Raw genomic sequence first — 15,776 nt, 5'->3', positions numbered from 1 at the left:
TTTAGCCAGACTGGGCATGGCAGAGGAGTGATGGGGCCAGATGGTCAACCATACAGGAGAGTAGTTGAAGTGTGTGTGTGTGTGTGTGTGTGTGTGTGTGTGTGTGAGTTGCGTCTGATTCCTTGCGACCCTATGGACTATAGCATCTGAGCCACTTAGGGAAGTAATGAAAGCTAAGCTGGTTAGGGGAAGAGCAGTGTTTTCATGAGTAAAGGCATAAATATTACTGAAGAAGATGAAGTAGTCTATGTGGAAAGATTTCAAGATATAGGAGAGGGAAGGGCAGGAGGAAAACAAGGAGGTTGTTCTGAGACTAAGTTACACATTAGAATTATCTGGGGATCTTTGAAAACTACCACTGCCTAGGTCCCATCCTCTGAGATTCGGTTGAATTAGTCCATAGTATAACCTGGCCAATGGGAACATATTTTGCGGCCAAAGTTGAAAATCTTTGTTTAGAGCCACTTATGAAGAATCTTATAGTTTTTGTAAAGTGGTTGTCACTTTATTTTCAAGACAATAGAGAATCAGCAAAGGTTATAAAAGGACTAGTGTAAATTATTATGTATTTTAGAAAAGTAACTTTTTCCTCAGAGTGACTGACTAATACCAAAGAGAATAATTTGGAGAAAAGGAGACTTGTGGAGAGAATATTTCAGTGTTCTGGGCCAGAAAGAGTTGAACCAGGGATGAACCAGAAGAATTATAGAGTAGGGGACATTGTTGTGATGCTTCAACATAAGAACTAGTTAGTATATGTGTAAAATGATGGATCCTGGTCTAAGGTAACTGAAATATTTTTTATTTTGGATAATCTGTTAGCTTTCAATTGCTGCATAACAAATTAACATAGACATAGCCCTCCAAAACATGTATTATCTCACAGTTTCCATGAGTCGGAGTACAGCCATGGCCTCTCTGAATTCTTTGCTGAAGAGTCTCACCAGGCTGTAATCAAGTTGTGAGTTGAAATGTAAGGCTCTGCAGAGGTGTGATTGAGGGAAACTCCTCTTCCAAGCTCCCTTGGAATTGTTGGCAGAATCATCTTCATGTATTATAACCCGCAGAGCTGAGACCCCTGTTTTCTTGCTTGCTGAGAGCCAGGGGCTGTCCGCAGGCCCTAGCAGCTGCCTGTGGTCCCCTGCCCTGTGGCCACCTGTAGGCATTTTATAGCACAGCTATTTGCTTCTTTAAGACCAGTGGAGAATTTTGTTCTACACACACACACACACACACACACAGAAGGCCCACTCTTTTAAAGATTTTCACCTGATTAATTCAGGACCCCTCAGAAAATCTTCCTTTGGATTAATTCAAAATTTGGCATACTCGTAATATCTGTGCACTCCCTTCCCTTTTGCACACACCATAATCTAATCACAGGTCTTGCCCAAATTCAAAGGAAAGAGATTATACAGGTATATACACCTGTATATACAGCATGGGCTTCCCTGGTGGCTCAGATGGTAAAGCATCTGCCCACAACATGGGAGACCTGGGTTCAATCCCTGGGTCGGGAAGATCCCCTGGAGAAGGAAATGGCAACCCACTCCAGTACTCTTGCCTGGAAGATTCCATGGTCTGAGGAGCCTGGTGGGCTACAGTCCATGGGATCCCAGAGTCGGACACGACTGAGTGACTTCATACACCAGTATACAGAAATCAGAGATGTTGCAGTTAATTAAGGTGAAGAATATAAGAAAATTAGAATCTTCTAGGAGAAAACTGGTGACCTCAACTTTAGACATGTTAAATTTGAGGGTACTAGGGCATCTGATTAGAGTAGATGAGTAGGTGGCATAGAATTTATTGGAGAGATGGAAATTGGGAACACATATTTGGTAATGATCTGTAGAGGTGATGGTTAATCAGAGAAAGATTGTAGCAAGAAGTGGGCTGAGGACAGGAATAAGAGCTAGTAAATCTAGAACATCTACAACTATACTTCAACTCTCACCTCTTGATTCCAGTCCAGCATCTCGTGTACAGCCTTTCACTATTCCTCTTTTTTTCTTTTCAGTAGTATCCTGCCCTTCCTAATCCGTGGTTCAGTCTTTGCCCTCCTCCTACCTTCAAGTCACACCACACAGCGTGAGAATCAAGATCTTTCTCTGAAATCTTTGCAGACCAAAGGCGCTGAGACTGACTATATTATGCTCTCTGTTCCCAGAAGAGGAAATGTAGATCCAGTGCATGGGGAGGTAGTACCATCATTAACCCTGAGCTGCTCCATTTCTTCTTATCAGAAAGCAAGACTTTGCACTTTTCCCTTCTTCCTTCCTCAATCCCAGATTTGCCTATGAAGTAAGCAGATGGCACAAATTTGGAATGGAGAAGTAGTCATATGTATCTCTCTTGGAAACCTTTTGTTTATTGAAACCCCTGAAGCAATATTGTTAAGCAATCTGATCTCTAATAATGGAAACAAAGTAAATTTGATCAGTACATTTTGATCAGACTTTCTTCACTTCTTTTAAATATTTTCCAGGCTATATTCAAGAAGAATGTGTCATTCCTTGCCCGTTTGATTGCAAGTTAAGCGACTGGTCAAGTTGGGGGTCTTGCAGTTCATCTTGTGGGATTGGAGTGAGAATTCGATCGAAATGGCTGAAAGAAAAACCATACAATGGAGGTCGCCCATGTCCCAAATTGGATCTCAAGAATCAGGTAAAGTACATGAAGCAAATACAGAGCTGAAAAAGTATCTCCTTTATTATTTCCTGTTGAAATTGAAGTCATTATCTTGTTATAAGTAGCTCATAGAAAGTTATTAGAAGTTCAGAAGAGTGGATAAGAGCATAGAAATTAATATAATAGAATTAGTAATAGAAGCTTTGCCCACTCCTAGGCAATGCCGAGAACAACTTGGTAATATTAGCTATAATGATGTTTACAAAAATGAAATCCAGTTGGTTTTTAAATTATCTTGAAATGCTATTTGATTAATCATATTATAAAAGGTTTGTGTGTATGTGTATGCAATAATATTGGGAGAATATTGGGAGATGAGCGGTCTCATCTCCATACTCCAAAACTGGTGTTCTGTTTTTCCTTTACCTAACTCTTCATCCTAATTTTCTTTGTTCCTAATCTTGTCGGTGTTTTCACAGCTCTTTCTGTCTCTTCTGAGCTGTTTTTCTACCTTTTCCCCCTAAATCAAAGCTGTTTCCCTAAATGGAACCTAAGGCATACATTGTCATGTAGATATCAAATAAAATTGCCATCTTAAGCAAAGTTGATTAGAATATTTCATTTTAGCTTTGAAATAACATATAACAGAAACTAAGATTTAATTAAGAATTATGATAGAGAACTCAAATTTCTCCCATGATTGCATACTGTTATTATACATGGACTGATATATACATTTTAATTAATTGAGTAGGTGAAGTATAAGATGACAGTTGTTAATAAGTTCTTTATTCTTAAGTGAAGTGTGCCTTAAACATGGGTCTGCAGATACTCTAAGACTGAAACTTTTAGCAGAATAGCTACACAGGCTTCTATTACTAAGTCTATTTGTTTCTTCCCTCTAATCCCCATTTTGATCAGACTTTCTATAGAGATTGTTTAATAGAAGGGAAATCCAATGTCTAGTTGATTAATATAAATAACATATCTAGTACTACTTCTATTTAGATATCATTTGTCATTTCAAGACTGACATCTCTAACTGTTTTTGTAAGTTTTTATGAAAGATATATAACTTGCTAAAAATGAAAAATTATTATAATGGCAAAAAATGTTTGTGTTCTAAGACAGGGCAAAGTATTAGGCTAGTCTTGTTTTTTTAAAGTTATGTGGAGTAAAATAATGATCCTGGTTTCTTCCCTCAAAGCAAATATAAAGCATATTGGGGAAAAAACAATTCAGAGGATTGCAAAATCCACACAAATTTTGTCCAAAAAAAGAAAAACAAAACTTCCCAAGTACAACAGTTTGGGAAAGGGAAGGGTGGGATATGATTAATGAAAACAGGAGGGAAACAACCCAAGTAAGGGGAGTTTGAGGAGAGAATCATCCTTAGTATGAAGAAAGGTATGACCCAGGTTGATGATCAGAAAGAGGACTTTGAAATTAATCCTCTGTCTGAAGACTAGTTTACCCTCCCAGGGGATTTTCCAGGCATTTAAAGAAGGAAATAACTGCGAGGCATTTGTAATTATAAATAATGTGTGATAATTCTTTTGTCTCCTCAAAACCATAAAAGAAACTGAAGCCTTTATAAAACTAGTGGTAAACACTAGTTTTAATATGCTACTTTTATGAACTAGAAAATTATCCAGGGAGTAAAAGGACTTCATTTGAGCACAGATCCCAAAACTATATTCTCACTGTGTGTATGCAAATGTATCAAAACTGTCTATCAAATTTGAAGGTATGGATAAGATAAAGTACTTGTATGCCTGTTAGGACTTAAAGGTAACTTGTTCTAAACACTTAACTGATGTTTAAAACTTGTACATTTAAGTAGTACACACTAAAAATTAATCCCATGTTCAAAAATAATTTAGGTAAATTCCATATGTGAAAACTAAGCAAAGATGGCTTTGTCCACAGGAGCTATTTCTAGCTTTTGCACTTGGGAAGGAAATGGGTAGCATTCCAAAGACATTGGTTTTGATGCTCAGAAGTGAATCCTGAAATTTAGTTATCAGAAATCAAATTTAATATGGCATCTATTCTGATGCAAAGAGGTTTTAGGTATCTATAATATGTGGTTTAAACTTGAAAAACTTCACCCTAATCCATACTTGATATTTTAACATAATTGATCAAGATAGTAAATAATAAGCCCTCCCTCTCACTTGTAAGTCTATGAATGGCAAGGAAAAATGCCACTGTAAAAAATACTAAACTTAAAGGGAATTTTCACTAGAGGCCTTTCTTTTCTAAAGCATACTTTTACTTAAAATTGTATTTGTGGAAAGTTGTCTGTGGATTTCATTATATTTTTGCTCTTATGTATTGCAGACCCCCCTTTGTGTGTGTGTGTGTGTTATTTGTTGACATTTCTTGAAGTTATCCATGTTTTCTTAATTCATCTGAAAATAAATTGTCAGGAATTTTCGTTATTTAAGAAATATTCCCCAGCTTCTATTATTTATGGCAGTTCTTCTATAGAAGAGCTCGCTATTCCTCTAAGCTAGAAATATGATCTAGTAGAGGTACACCCACCGAGGCTGTTTTGTAAAGTTCAATTTTACTACTGGCCTTAGGTTATTGGTCTTCTTTCCAATTGGTTTTTAGGTCTCAATTTATTGTCCTATTTTTGGAACCAGAGTAATACTCTCTCATGTATTCACCCATAAGAAAGAGCTTAAAAAATATAACCAAATTATAGCAGTGAGAAAAGTTCATATCTTCGGTACCTGTGCATAAAGAAGATTCAGTATATGACAGATTGAGCCTAACATATAATTTGTAAAAAGATTGAACTTTCTTATGTATGTGTATTATATATACTTATTATACACACATATATGTGTACATACACATATATGTATGTTATGTGCAAGCTGTGTAAATGTTAGTATTCCTGCATGTATTTAGTCACTTTCCTCCTTTGTTTCGTTTTAGAACATGGGGTCTTTCTGAGGGCAAGGGCTGCCTTTCTGCTTTTGTAGCTCATTCTAGCCCCTGGTACACCATCCAGTGAATTGTCAAATTATATTCATTGGATGCTTTATTTGAAAAGAAGCTTTCTCTCTGGATGAGTGGGTGGCTAGCTCTATAGATAGAATAAAATATATATTAGAACTCTGGTCTCTTAAGCTGTGATTTGCCATTCGAATTCTCAAAAAAACTTGAGATCTTCAGGAAGAAATAAGAACTCCAAATTGTCCTTAAGTCATTCACGATTTGCCTGAAAAATCCTGTGTTTGTATCTCCATTGAAATTTAACTCAGTGATATAAATGAAAGAGTTGATATTATGTACACAAACTCATAAACTGCTCTGAGTCAGTTTGTGAAATCGATATTTATAATCTCTCATAAAAGGCCTCCCTTTTAGACTAAAACTTATCAACATGATAGCTCTTTCTCCAGAAGCACCAAAGTGACAGCTATGCTTTGATGGTTTTCTGCTAAGTGTATTTGTGATGCTAAGTAGCTCCAGCGTGCAGCTTACCCAAAGCTTTCATTTAGCTAGAAAACTTCTAAATAGTTTATTGAATTATCAAGTCAGTTGCCTGATGTCCTTGACTCTACTGTGCAAAATCAAATAGATAATATATTTTAATTTTTTACAATCTATAATGTAGTGAATGGATTTAAGTGCACTTGTACTATATCTTTTTGCTGTATTTTTTCTTTTGTAATTCTGCTTAATAGAAGATTAAATTTGAGAACATTAAAGTTCCACTGGGTTGACATTTCCTTTTATGAATTCTTTACACAATTGAAAGCAAGGGAGGGGCAGGAAATTCATGTTGTTTATATGTTGCAAATCTATGTGTTCAATGCACATGAGCAGAAATCTTACATTGGGATTCATTACCTATACTTTTTAAAAAATCTACCCTATCTATTTAAACACATTTTTGAAAGAGTTTTGATTATGTTTGCATCTGAATGAGAGGATATAAATTAAATGAATGTTTTCTAGAAACAATTTCTATTTTAAAGGTGTGTCTTTACCCCAAAGAGAAGTGGCCGAAATTTGTAAATGATGAGTATAATTCATTTTATTTTTCATAGCTAGGTAACACTGTTTTAAAGAATACTTTCTTTCCAAAGATAAACAGTTGTATTTTAGCAAGAGAATTTCTCCCTTAGAAGGCAACTTCAGATGAGAAAAGTTTTCCATAGAGAAGTAGTTTATGCTCATTTTAATATTGCCTCATTAATTATTAGTAACATGTTGGGATGTGGAAAGAGGATAATTGTCATTCAATCTGAATGTTTGTTTACCCAGAAAAATATGGCTACATTTAACACTTAGTTTGATTTAGCTGATGTTGGCCTCTTGGTTCCTTTGGACCTGCCCAACTTCCACTCATCCTCACCTAGTCCAAATCATTGGCAAAAGTTCTGCTCACTCTGGAACTGGCAGGAGCCCCAGACTGTAGTGGAGCAAGAAGTCATCTTCTTGAGCATTAATATGGAAGGTCCCACAGTTGTCCATGATCAAGTACATTCAGGCGTACTGTTCTTGCCTAGGGAGGTAGGTGTTGGTGATTGATTGCACCTTTGATGAGAACTTGTTTTAATTATGAAATATCATAGGTCACAAAAGTAAGAGATGCAGCATGATTTATTCCTTAGGGTTACTTGGGAGGATTTAATAAAGACAGATACTACTAAAACATTTCACCTCTCCCTGACATAGTAATTATTATAGCAAAGCCCAAGTACATGTCACCCCATCTCATAGGCAGAGTGAAATGATTCCTGAAGGCTGGTGTTCATCCGCTCATATCCTTTTTGGCTGTCTGCCAACCCAAATGCTGTGCTTTCTACTCTTGACAAACCACTAACTAAGCTGAGTAGGGCTTGCAGGAGAGGCAGTCTTTTGTTTTTGTTCTTGCCCTGTGGTCATTTCCAAGCAAAAAAAAGAAAAAATCATTTTTTTCCTTCTTAAGAGCTTCCTCTCCCCCCTACACTTGTATCTACATATACCCTACTGTTGATCATTCCAGAAGGACTGCCCCTCAGACTTGTTGAAATCTTAAGCAACTTTGATCATGTTTCTTGAGAACCGCCAGTGTCACTCATGAGAAGCAATTGTCCTCTACATGTTGTCCACTCTCTTGCATTTTGCTGTGTTATTTAATACTGGGCATTGCCACTCTGCACATACTCAAACTCATTTTTAGTTTTTAATGCAAGAGATTCCTATGTACCTCTAGATAGTTCTCTACTAAGTTGGCTTGGCAAATTTCCCTAATGCTGTTGCTGGGCAGGGTTTCCAGGATTGGCAGGAGATAGTTATAAAATCGTGAAATGGGCAAATTTTGTCAAATTTTGTCTTTGGAACCCTTTCCAATGTGCTGTTATACCTCATATTATTCCTAATCCCTTAACTCCTGAAGGTCTGAAACATTATATTAGGTAATATTAGCCTCACATTGGAGAAAGCAATGGCAACGCACTCCGGTACTCTTGCCTGGAGAATCCCAGGGACGGTGGAGCCTGGTGGGCTGCTGTCTATGGGGTCGCACAGAGTCGGGCATGCCTGAAGCAACTTAGCAGCAGCAGCAGCAGCCTCACATCACCTGTATTGGAAATTTTGCAAAACTGTCTTCTTAACCAAGTACTCAGGTAGAAGTGCTTAGGTACTTTTCTATAAAAAAGTATTGGCAGAATCTACTTTTCAGATCTTTCCTGAATCATCCTACCTTTTAAGTTTTAAATGCAAATTGGAGACTTCCCTCCTCCTGTCATGCATCTGATTTGAAGAGCTGACCCATTAGAAAAGACTCTGATGCTGGGAAAAACTGAAGGCAGGAGGAGAAGGGAACAGCAGAGGACAAGGTGATTCAGTGGCATCACGGACTCAATGGACACGAGTTTGAGCAAGTTCCAGGAGATGATGCAGGACAGGGAAGCCTGGTATGCTGCAGTCCATGGGTCTCAAAGAGTCAGACATGACTGAGCAACTGAACAGCAAAAACAACATGACTTAAGAGTCCAGATAAAAATAGTCTCTCTGAGAAGCTTATCTAAATCTTTTGGAATATAGAGTTTGCTTCATAACCTTTACTGATCATGAGAGTAGAAAAATCACCATGGGTGGAAGAAAAGTTGGTACAAAACAGTTTCCCAGACCCCTGCTCTGCAAACTGTGGTCAGCACAAGAGTAAGTTCCAGAAGGCATATTCGTTAACAAAGCTTTGTCTTTGCTCCTTTTTCTGATCAGGCACATTGATGACCACTGCTGAATTGAGAATCTTGTCACTGAGGTGATATTTTTTGCTGAAGTCATCTCTGGAAAAGATTTTCCCTGCAGTTGACTTAGCATACCCTTTCTAATATCAACAGTGAACACAACCACTAGTTCTTTTCTACTCCAAGCAAATTTGGGAGTATTCTCCCATTTCATAGAGGAATAGACTAGGGCTTAGAGGGGATGCAGAGAAGGCAATGGCACCCCACTCCAGTACTCTTGCCTGGAAAATCCCATGGACAGAGGGGCCTGGTAGGCTGCAGTCCATTGAGTTGCTAAGAGTTGGTCATGACTGAGAGACTTCACTTTCACTTTTCACTTTCATGCATTGGAGAAGAACATGGCAACCCACTCCAGTGTTCTTGCCTGGAAAATCCCAGGCACAGGGGAGCCTGGTGGGCTGCCGTCTATGGGGCGGCACAGAGTCAGACACGACTGAAGGGACTTAGCAGGAGCAGCAGCAGAGAGGATGATTACTTGCTCAGGCTGACCCACTGATGTGTGAGGCGAACGTGATAACCACTGCACTATGGAAACGATGTGTATAAGGGGTTAAAAGTCATTCAGGTCTGAGGTCAAGTGCTGCCCTGCCCCATTCTAGCTTTGAGAACATGAGAAAATTATTTAACCTTACTAAATCTCAGTAAGGTTATTTAACCTTGCTGAGTTTCAGTTTCATAATTTGCCAGATGAGTATAACAATAACAGCTGCCTTTTAAGATTATTGTGTTAATTAATATAAAATGAAAATATACATAAATTTCCTGTTATGTTGTTTGGCAAAGACTTAAGTACTTGATAAATTTTAGGATTTTTTTTTTCTTGGTCTCTGACACATAATTTCTGTTTCCAGTCAGTTTGTTTTCACCTATATTATTTAATATTGCATTTTTTCCTAGTGGGAAAAAGGGATGTAACTTATTACATATTTGTAACTAATTTCCTAGGAGCTTGAGATTCTTTGGATCTTTATTTATATAAATGTTATTAAGGTGTGTAACAGAAAGATAAACAAATCAATATGAGTAGAGCTCCATGACTTTTCACAAAGTGAATCTTCCCATTCAGTTACCAGCCACATCAAGAAGTAATACTTTATCAATATCTTTCATGCCCCCTTTTGAGCTCTAGCTCCTTCTCTACCATCTTCTTCTCACCAAATGGAACTATTATTCAGACTTCTAACAGGATAAATTAGTTTTATAATTTTTAAAGAAACTTTACCTAATGGACTCTGTACTATGTACTCTTTTTTCTGTCTGCCTTTTTCTGTTCTGCATATTTGTGAGATTTGTCCATGTTGTGATGGATAGCAATAATTTTGTTCATTTCCAGCTTTATGTAGTGTCCTTGTGTGTATCCCATTATTAGATTGTATACCACATTTTAATCTGTTTTCATTAATGGATGGACATTTGGATTATTTCCAATTTAGGGTTATTACAAAGAACATTGTTGCAGCCATTCCTGCACATGTCTTTGGTGCTCACATGTGTGCGTTTCTATTGCGCACAGACCTAAAAGTAGAATTCCTAGGTCACATGCTATGCACATATACAACTTTAGTTAGATAATTGGCACTTCATTTTAACTTATACACTGCCACAGATCATTCTGAATATAGGTAGCACATAATTCTAGATAATAACTTGAAATATGACCTGTCTGACATCATGTAAAAAGGTGTGAAAGCCATATGCATGTATTAAGTATTTATCTCATCACTTTCCATATCACAGCACATCAGTGATTGCTGTCTCCTACCACATATACATCTCTTCCCAAAGAGAACAAATGTGTCAGCACTGGCTTGCTGCCATACCCATCATGCTTCCTCTGCTTCTTTCTTGTTGTCTTCAGGACAGAACACAAACTATATGATATAGTTTATAAGATGTTTCATGATCTTGCCCCAACCATGTTCTATGAGCCCAGAGTCATGGTGAAATCAGCAAGGCCCTCAGGCCAGGGAAGCTGCTGCTAAGTCAAGAGGAAGGGGTCACTTCTGTCTTTCTATCCACTCATCAGCTCTCATACAGGCTTTTTCGTAAACAGTGAGAATTTAACATTCTCAAGATGATCCTATTAATCAGTTGATTGGTATCTACTATAATCTCTGTTAACTGACACTGCCTTTCAATTACGAATTACCAAACATTCTTAATAAAATTAGATTGCCTGTATCACCTTTACCCTAGAACTACTTATCAGATCCCTCTACGTTGGATTAAAATCAAGCTTTGCTCCCATTTATTGGGTTGGCCAAAAAGTTCGTTTGGGCTTTTCTGTATGTTACAGAAAACCTCAAATGAACTTTTTCTCTGAACCAATAAATAAAGATTGCCCAAGGCCAGCTGGAGTTGTTTCCTTCCCTGACGAGGAATATTTCTCTTTGATGACAAGGCAAGGGTCACCTGTGCTGAAAGCAAGTATGAAACCAATTGCAAAGTCTACCTCCACAGTGTGGCTCTCAACAGCAGAAGTGTTGGCCACAGCCAGCTTCCACACTAACAGACACCAGTCTTGTCATCCTTAGACTGAAGGTAAATTAGTATGAATAGCAGTCTCAGGCAAGGACTGAGAACTGAACTAAACTCTCCAATGCTCTGTATATCAAATAGGGGCCCGCAGGGGCCATGTGTCATAAACTAGGGTGGCAGCAACACAGAGTGAAAATGGCTGTTTCTTTTCTGCATCTTTAAAACAAGGGAAAACAACTATATTGAAGTCATTGTAGGTTCAAAATTTTAAATTTTGTTTATTTGAAAGGACACTTGATACTAGCCTAAATGTATTTTTCTACTTTTAAATCTTTGCTCGAGTTTAGATTCTAAATATAACCTACCTGAGCATGTATTTTGACTTACAATGGGGTTATGCCCAGATACACACACTGTGAGTTGAAAACATCTTAAGTTGAAAATGCATTTAATTCGTTTAACCTGTCAAACATCATAGATTAGCCTCATCTACTTTAAAAGTGCTCAGAACAAGTACTTACCTTAGCCTATAGCATTTTTTAATGAAGTGTTGAATATCTTATGTAGTTTACTGAATTCTGTAATGAAAGGGGGAGAAAAAAACCCAGAATCATTGTCTGTGTCAGAATGGTTGTAATTGTATTGGATGTTTACCCTTGTGATCACTTGGTTGACTGGGACTGCTGCCCCCTGCCCCTGTCCAGCACCATAAGAAAGTATGTACCAGATATTGCTACCCCCTGGCTTCCCCAGTGGCTAAGCAGTAAAGAATATTCCTGCAATACAGGAGACACAGGTTCAATCCCTGGGTCAGGGAGATGCCCTGGAGGAGGAAATGACAGCCCACTCCAGTATTCTTGCTGGGAAATCCCATGGACAGAGGCAGCTGGTGGGCTACAGTCCACAGGGGTTGCAAAGAGTCAGACACGACTGAGTATACAAGCAAGCAAACCCAGGAAAAGGTCAAAGTTCAAAATTTGAAGTATGATTTCTACTGAGTGCATGTTGCTTGTGCACCATTGTAAAGTAAAAACTTCACAAGTTGGGGACCCTCTGTGCTGTATTCTGCCTCCCCCACCATCCTCACGTCTCCCATTCACATTTACATGACTCTTTTGCCCTACTAGTTGGTTTCCTTATTTATTCTTTATTTTTCAGCTGTCTCTTCACACCACCCCCAAAACAGATATACTGCCCAGTTTTCGATGAACACCTTGAGAGCTGATGACAGTGCTGTGTTAGGTTGGATTCTCCCAGAAGCAGAGCCTGAGATAGGATTTGTGAACAAAAATTGTGTTTATCAAGTGCAGGTCACACCATTAGAGTAAAATAAGTGCTACAAGGAAGGGAAGAAACAATACGGTACCCGTGTAATGAAGCCAGGTACATGGTGGCCACTGAAGCCTAAACTTGTGGAGAACTCTGACCGACTATGCAAAAATCCATGTCCAGGTCTGATCAGACCTGAAAGGCCAGGAAAGTGGGGTATTCATATGGAAATTTCTGAGAGTGCTTCACTAAGAAGAATGTTCAGTCTATGCCTTTCAGGTTAAGTATGGGCATTCTTCTGTTTTTGAAAAAACTCATAGGTTTTGCTGGTGGCTCAGACAGTAAAGAATTTGCCTGCAATGTGGGAGACCTGGGTTCAATCCCTGGGTTGGGAGGAACCCCTGGAGGAGGGCGTGGTAACCCACTCCAGTATTCTTGCCTGGAGAATCCCCATGAACAGAGGAGCCTGGCAGGCTGCAGTCCATGGGGTCACAAAGAGTTGGACACTACTGAGCGACTGAACGCACACATAGGCACTGAGATCCAGATACTGGCAGTTGGAATTTGGCCTGAGTGCAGTGAAAGGTTGCTCTTTTTGGTGTTATCCCTCTGTGATTTTAAAGGAGTAAGGTGCATTGAAGTTGCTTGGTTAATATATTTTTTACTGGGGTTTGTATGTTGTCTGTGTAATTCATGTAATAACCAAAAGTTCACTTTTTTCCAATAAAAGTATACTTTACTACAGCCGAGTGGCCAGTTGAATGTGTAGTTTGAGTGGTTTGCATTTGGAGTGAACATAGATTTATCATCACCTGGCTGTGCAGTCTGATTTGGGCTTACCTGAAACTGATCCCATGCCCTTTGTGGATGCTGGACCAAAGCGATGGGAAAGAGGAACTCTGGGTACAGAGAGCAAAATATGTCCCTATTCATGAGTTGCTGCTGCTTCTGCTAAGTCGCTTCAGTCATGTCTGACTCTGTGCGACCCCATAGACAGCAGCCCACCAGGCTCCCCCGTCCCTGGGATTCTCCAGGCAAGAACACTGGAGTGGGTTGCCATTTTCCTTCTCCAATGCATGAAAGTGAAAAGTGAAAGTGAAGTCGCTCAGTCGTGTCCGACTCTCAGCGACCCCATGGACTGCAGCCCACCAGGCTCCTCCATCCATGAGATTTTCCAGGCAAGAGTACCGGAGTGGGGTGCCATTGCCTTCTCCGAAAACATGTCCCTATTCATGAGCTAGAAAGATAATTTAAATGGCTTCAGAAACACCTTCCACATATCCTTCTCTTCTCCTTCTGGTGCCTCAGTTCAGTTCAGTCGCTCAGTCATGTCCGACTCTGTGGCCTCATGGAGGCCAGCACGCCAGGCTTCCCTCTCATCACCAACTCCTGGAACTTACTCAGACTCATGTCCATCGAGTTGGTGATGGCCTACAGTGTATTATATCCCCACACCTATTTAGGTGCCTGTAGGGTAACTATATCCCTTTCTCTATGGCTGCTACCAAGTTTTGTTGGGCTGAAAATAGCTCTAAGGGAAGGCCAAGTCGGTAGGATGTGAGGCTCTTATGCAGCATTCTCCATACCTGAGAAAAGAGTGTCTGACTGAACAGTACTAAGAAATTCCAGGACAATCATATATGAGAATAGCTCAAGTTAGGAAGAAACCTGAAAATATCTGGTCTCCTACTTCTCAATCATGGCTGCACATATGATTTACTGGAGAAGTGTTACATTCCTGCCCTACACTCAGACCAACTAAATCAGAAATTTTGCTGGTGGGATCCAACAGTCTGTTTTTTTTAACATCCTCAGATGATTCTAATGTAGAGTTAGGGCTGAGAACTACTGTGGAATGAAACCCCACCCTCTTGTGAAAGAGGTAGCTGGGGCTCAGGAAGGTGACTTGTCACCTAATTACTGACTAGAACAGGATCTCTGCCTGTCTATTGTTCCTTTCCTCTTTGAATACCTATTATATCCAAATGAACACAAGTGCAGTAAGAAATGTCAGTGATGTGATTGTGTTCTTTACATTTTATTCACTAAGGAAAACAAGTAAGAAAGGGACACTCTGACCTCATCCTGAAATACACACCCCACTGCGCTTGCCCACATGGTGACTGCCCCTACCCACTAAAGGCAAGTGACCTCTTTGAGATTAACTGAACATGTGGTCTTTGGAGCCTGGGCAAATACCTCTGAATTGGTGGAAACATATATCGCATGGATCCATGGTTTGGAGTAGTATGATAAGAAGGTAGATATATTTTGCTTTGTACTACTCAACAAATATCACATGTGAATTCTCATGCTGTATAATTAGGGACATTGGGAAGAGACATATAAACTTGTAATGTAGCAGGTACAATTATGTAAGTGCATGATGTGGACAGGGACTTCTAAGCAATAGTAATTTATTAATGAGCCACGGTAGCTTTCAAGAAAAGAAGAGGTAAAAATAAAAATGAATTTAGGGTAATTATAAATACTTTGGAAGATAACTTTAATTCTCTGCACCTGTGCGGTTATTCATTCATTCAGCATATGTGTCTCTAGAATGACAAGCCAGGAGGAGTTTGCTATTCTGCTGTTCAGTCCCTCAGTCATCTCTGACTCTCTTGCTACTTCATGGACTGTAGCCCACCAGGCTCCTCTATCCATGGGATTTCCCAGGCAGGAATACTGGAGTGAGTTGCCTTGCCATTTCCTCCTCCAATTTCTAATCTATTGTGCCACAAGTTTCCACTGGGAGCTTGCATTCCTGGAAACTCAAGAGAGAGGCTGAATGAGTTGAAAATATAGATGATCAGGCCATAGATGCTTTCCATTTTGAAAAATACATAAAACCAACATGAATTCAATCAGAAAAATTTCCTGCTTCTCCTCTGTATTAGGATGCTTTGCAACTAACCAAAGCTTCCATCCAAACTTGCTGAAACAATAAGGAAATGCATTACCTCATATAACAAGAAACCCAGAGGTCTTGTGGGCTCCAGAGTTGATTGTTTCTGTGGCTCAGCAATGCCATCAAGGGCATAGTGTTTTTTTCAGTTTCTCTGCTTTTTCATCATCAGTGTTGGCATGAAGTCAGCTGAAGAATGAAAGATAAACCTCAGGATGACAGCACAATTAGCA

At 39.1% G+C, this 15,776-nt stretch overlaps 1 protein-coding gene and 1 long non-coding RNA gene across 3 annotated transcripts in view; one reads left to right on the top strand and one right to left on the bottom strand.

The window, feature by feature from the left end:
- Positions 1-15,776, top strand: part of THSD7B (thrombospondin type 1 domain containing 7B) — a 970,494-nt gene that overhangs the window by 735,801 nt on the left and 218,917 nt on the right. The window contains exon 15 of the mRNA XM_070476270.1: positions 2,489-2,667. Within this exon, the coding sequence (XP_070332371.1) occupies positions 2,489-2,667 (179 nt within the window). The remainder of the gene's footprint in view (positions 1-2,488; positions 2,668-15,776) is intronic.
- On the bottom strand, positions 1,816-15,751 carry LOC139038071 (uncharacterized). 2 transcript variants are annotated; one of them, XR_011491001.1, is made up of 3 exons: positions 15,599-15,751; positions 11,891-11,947; positions 1,816-2,297 (listed from the first exon to the last, which is right to left on the bottom strand). It is a non-coding gene; the product is annotated as an uncharacterized lncRNA (long non-coding RNA). The 2 variants fall into 2 exon arrangements; XR_011491002.1 differs by lacking the exon at positions 1,816-2,297 and adding an exon at positions 2,348-2,607.

Source organism: Odocoileus virginianus, chromosome 13, assembly GCF_023699985.2.
Source record: "Odocoileus virginianus isolate 20LAN1187 ecotype Illinois chromosome 13, Ovbor_1.2, whole genome shotgun sequence".
Classification (NCBI taxonomy): domain Eukaryota; kingdom Metazoa; phylum Chordata; class Mammalia; order Artiodactyla; family Cervidae; genus Odocoileus; species Odocoileus virginianus.
This window is presented reverse-complemented; position numbering and strand designations above follow the sequence as displayed.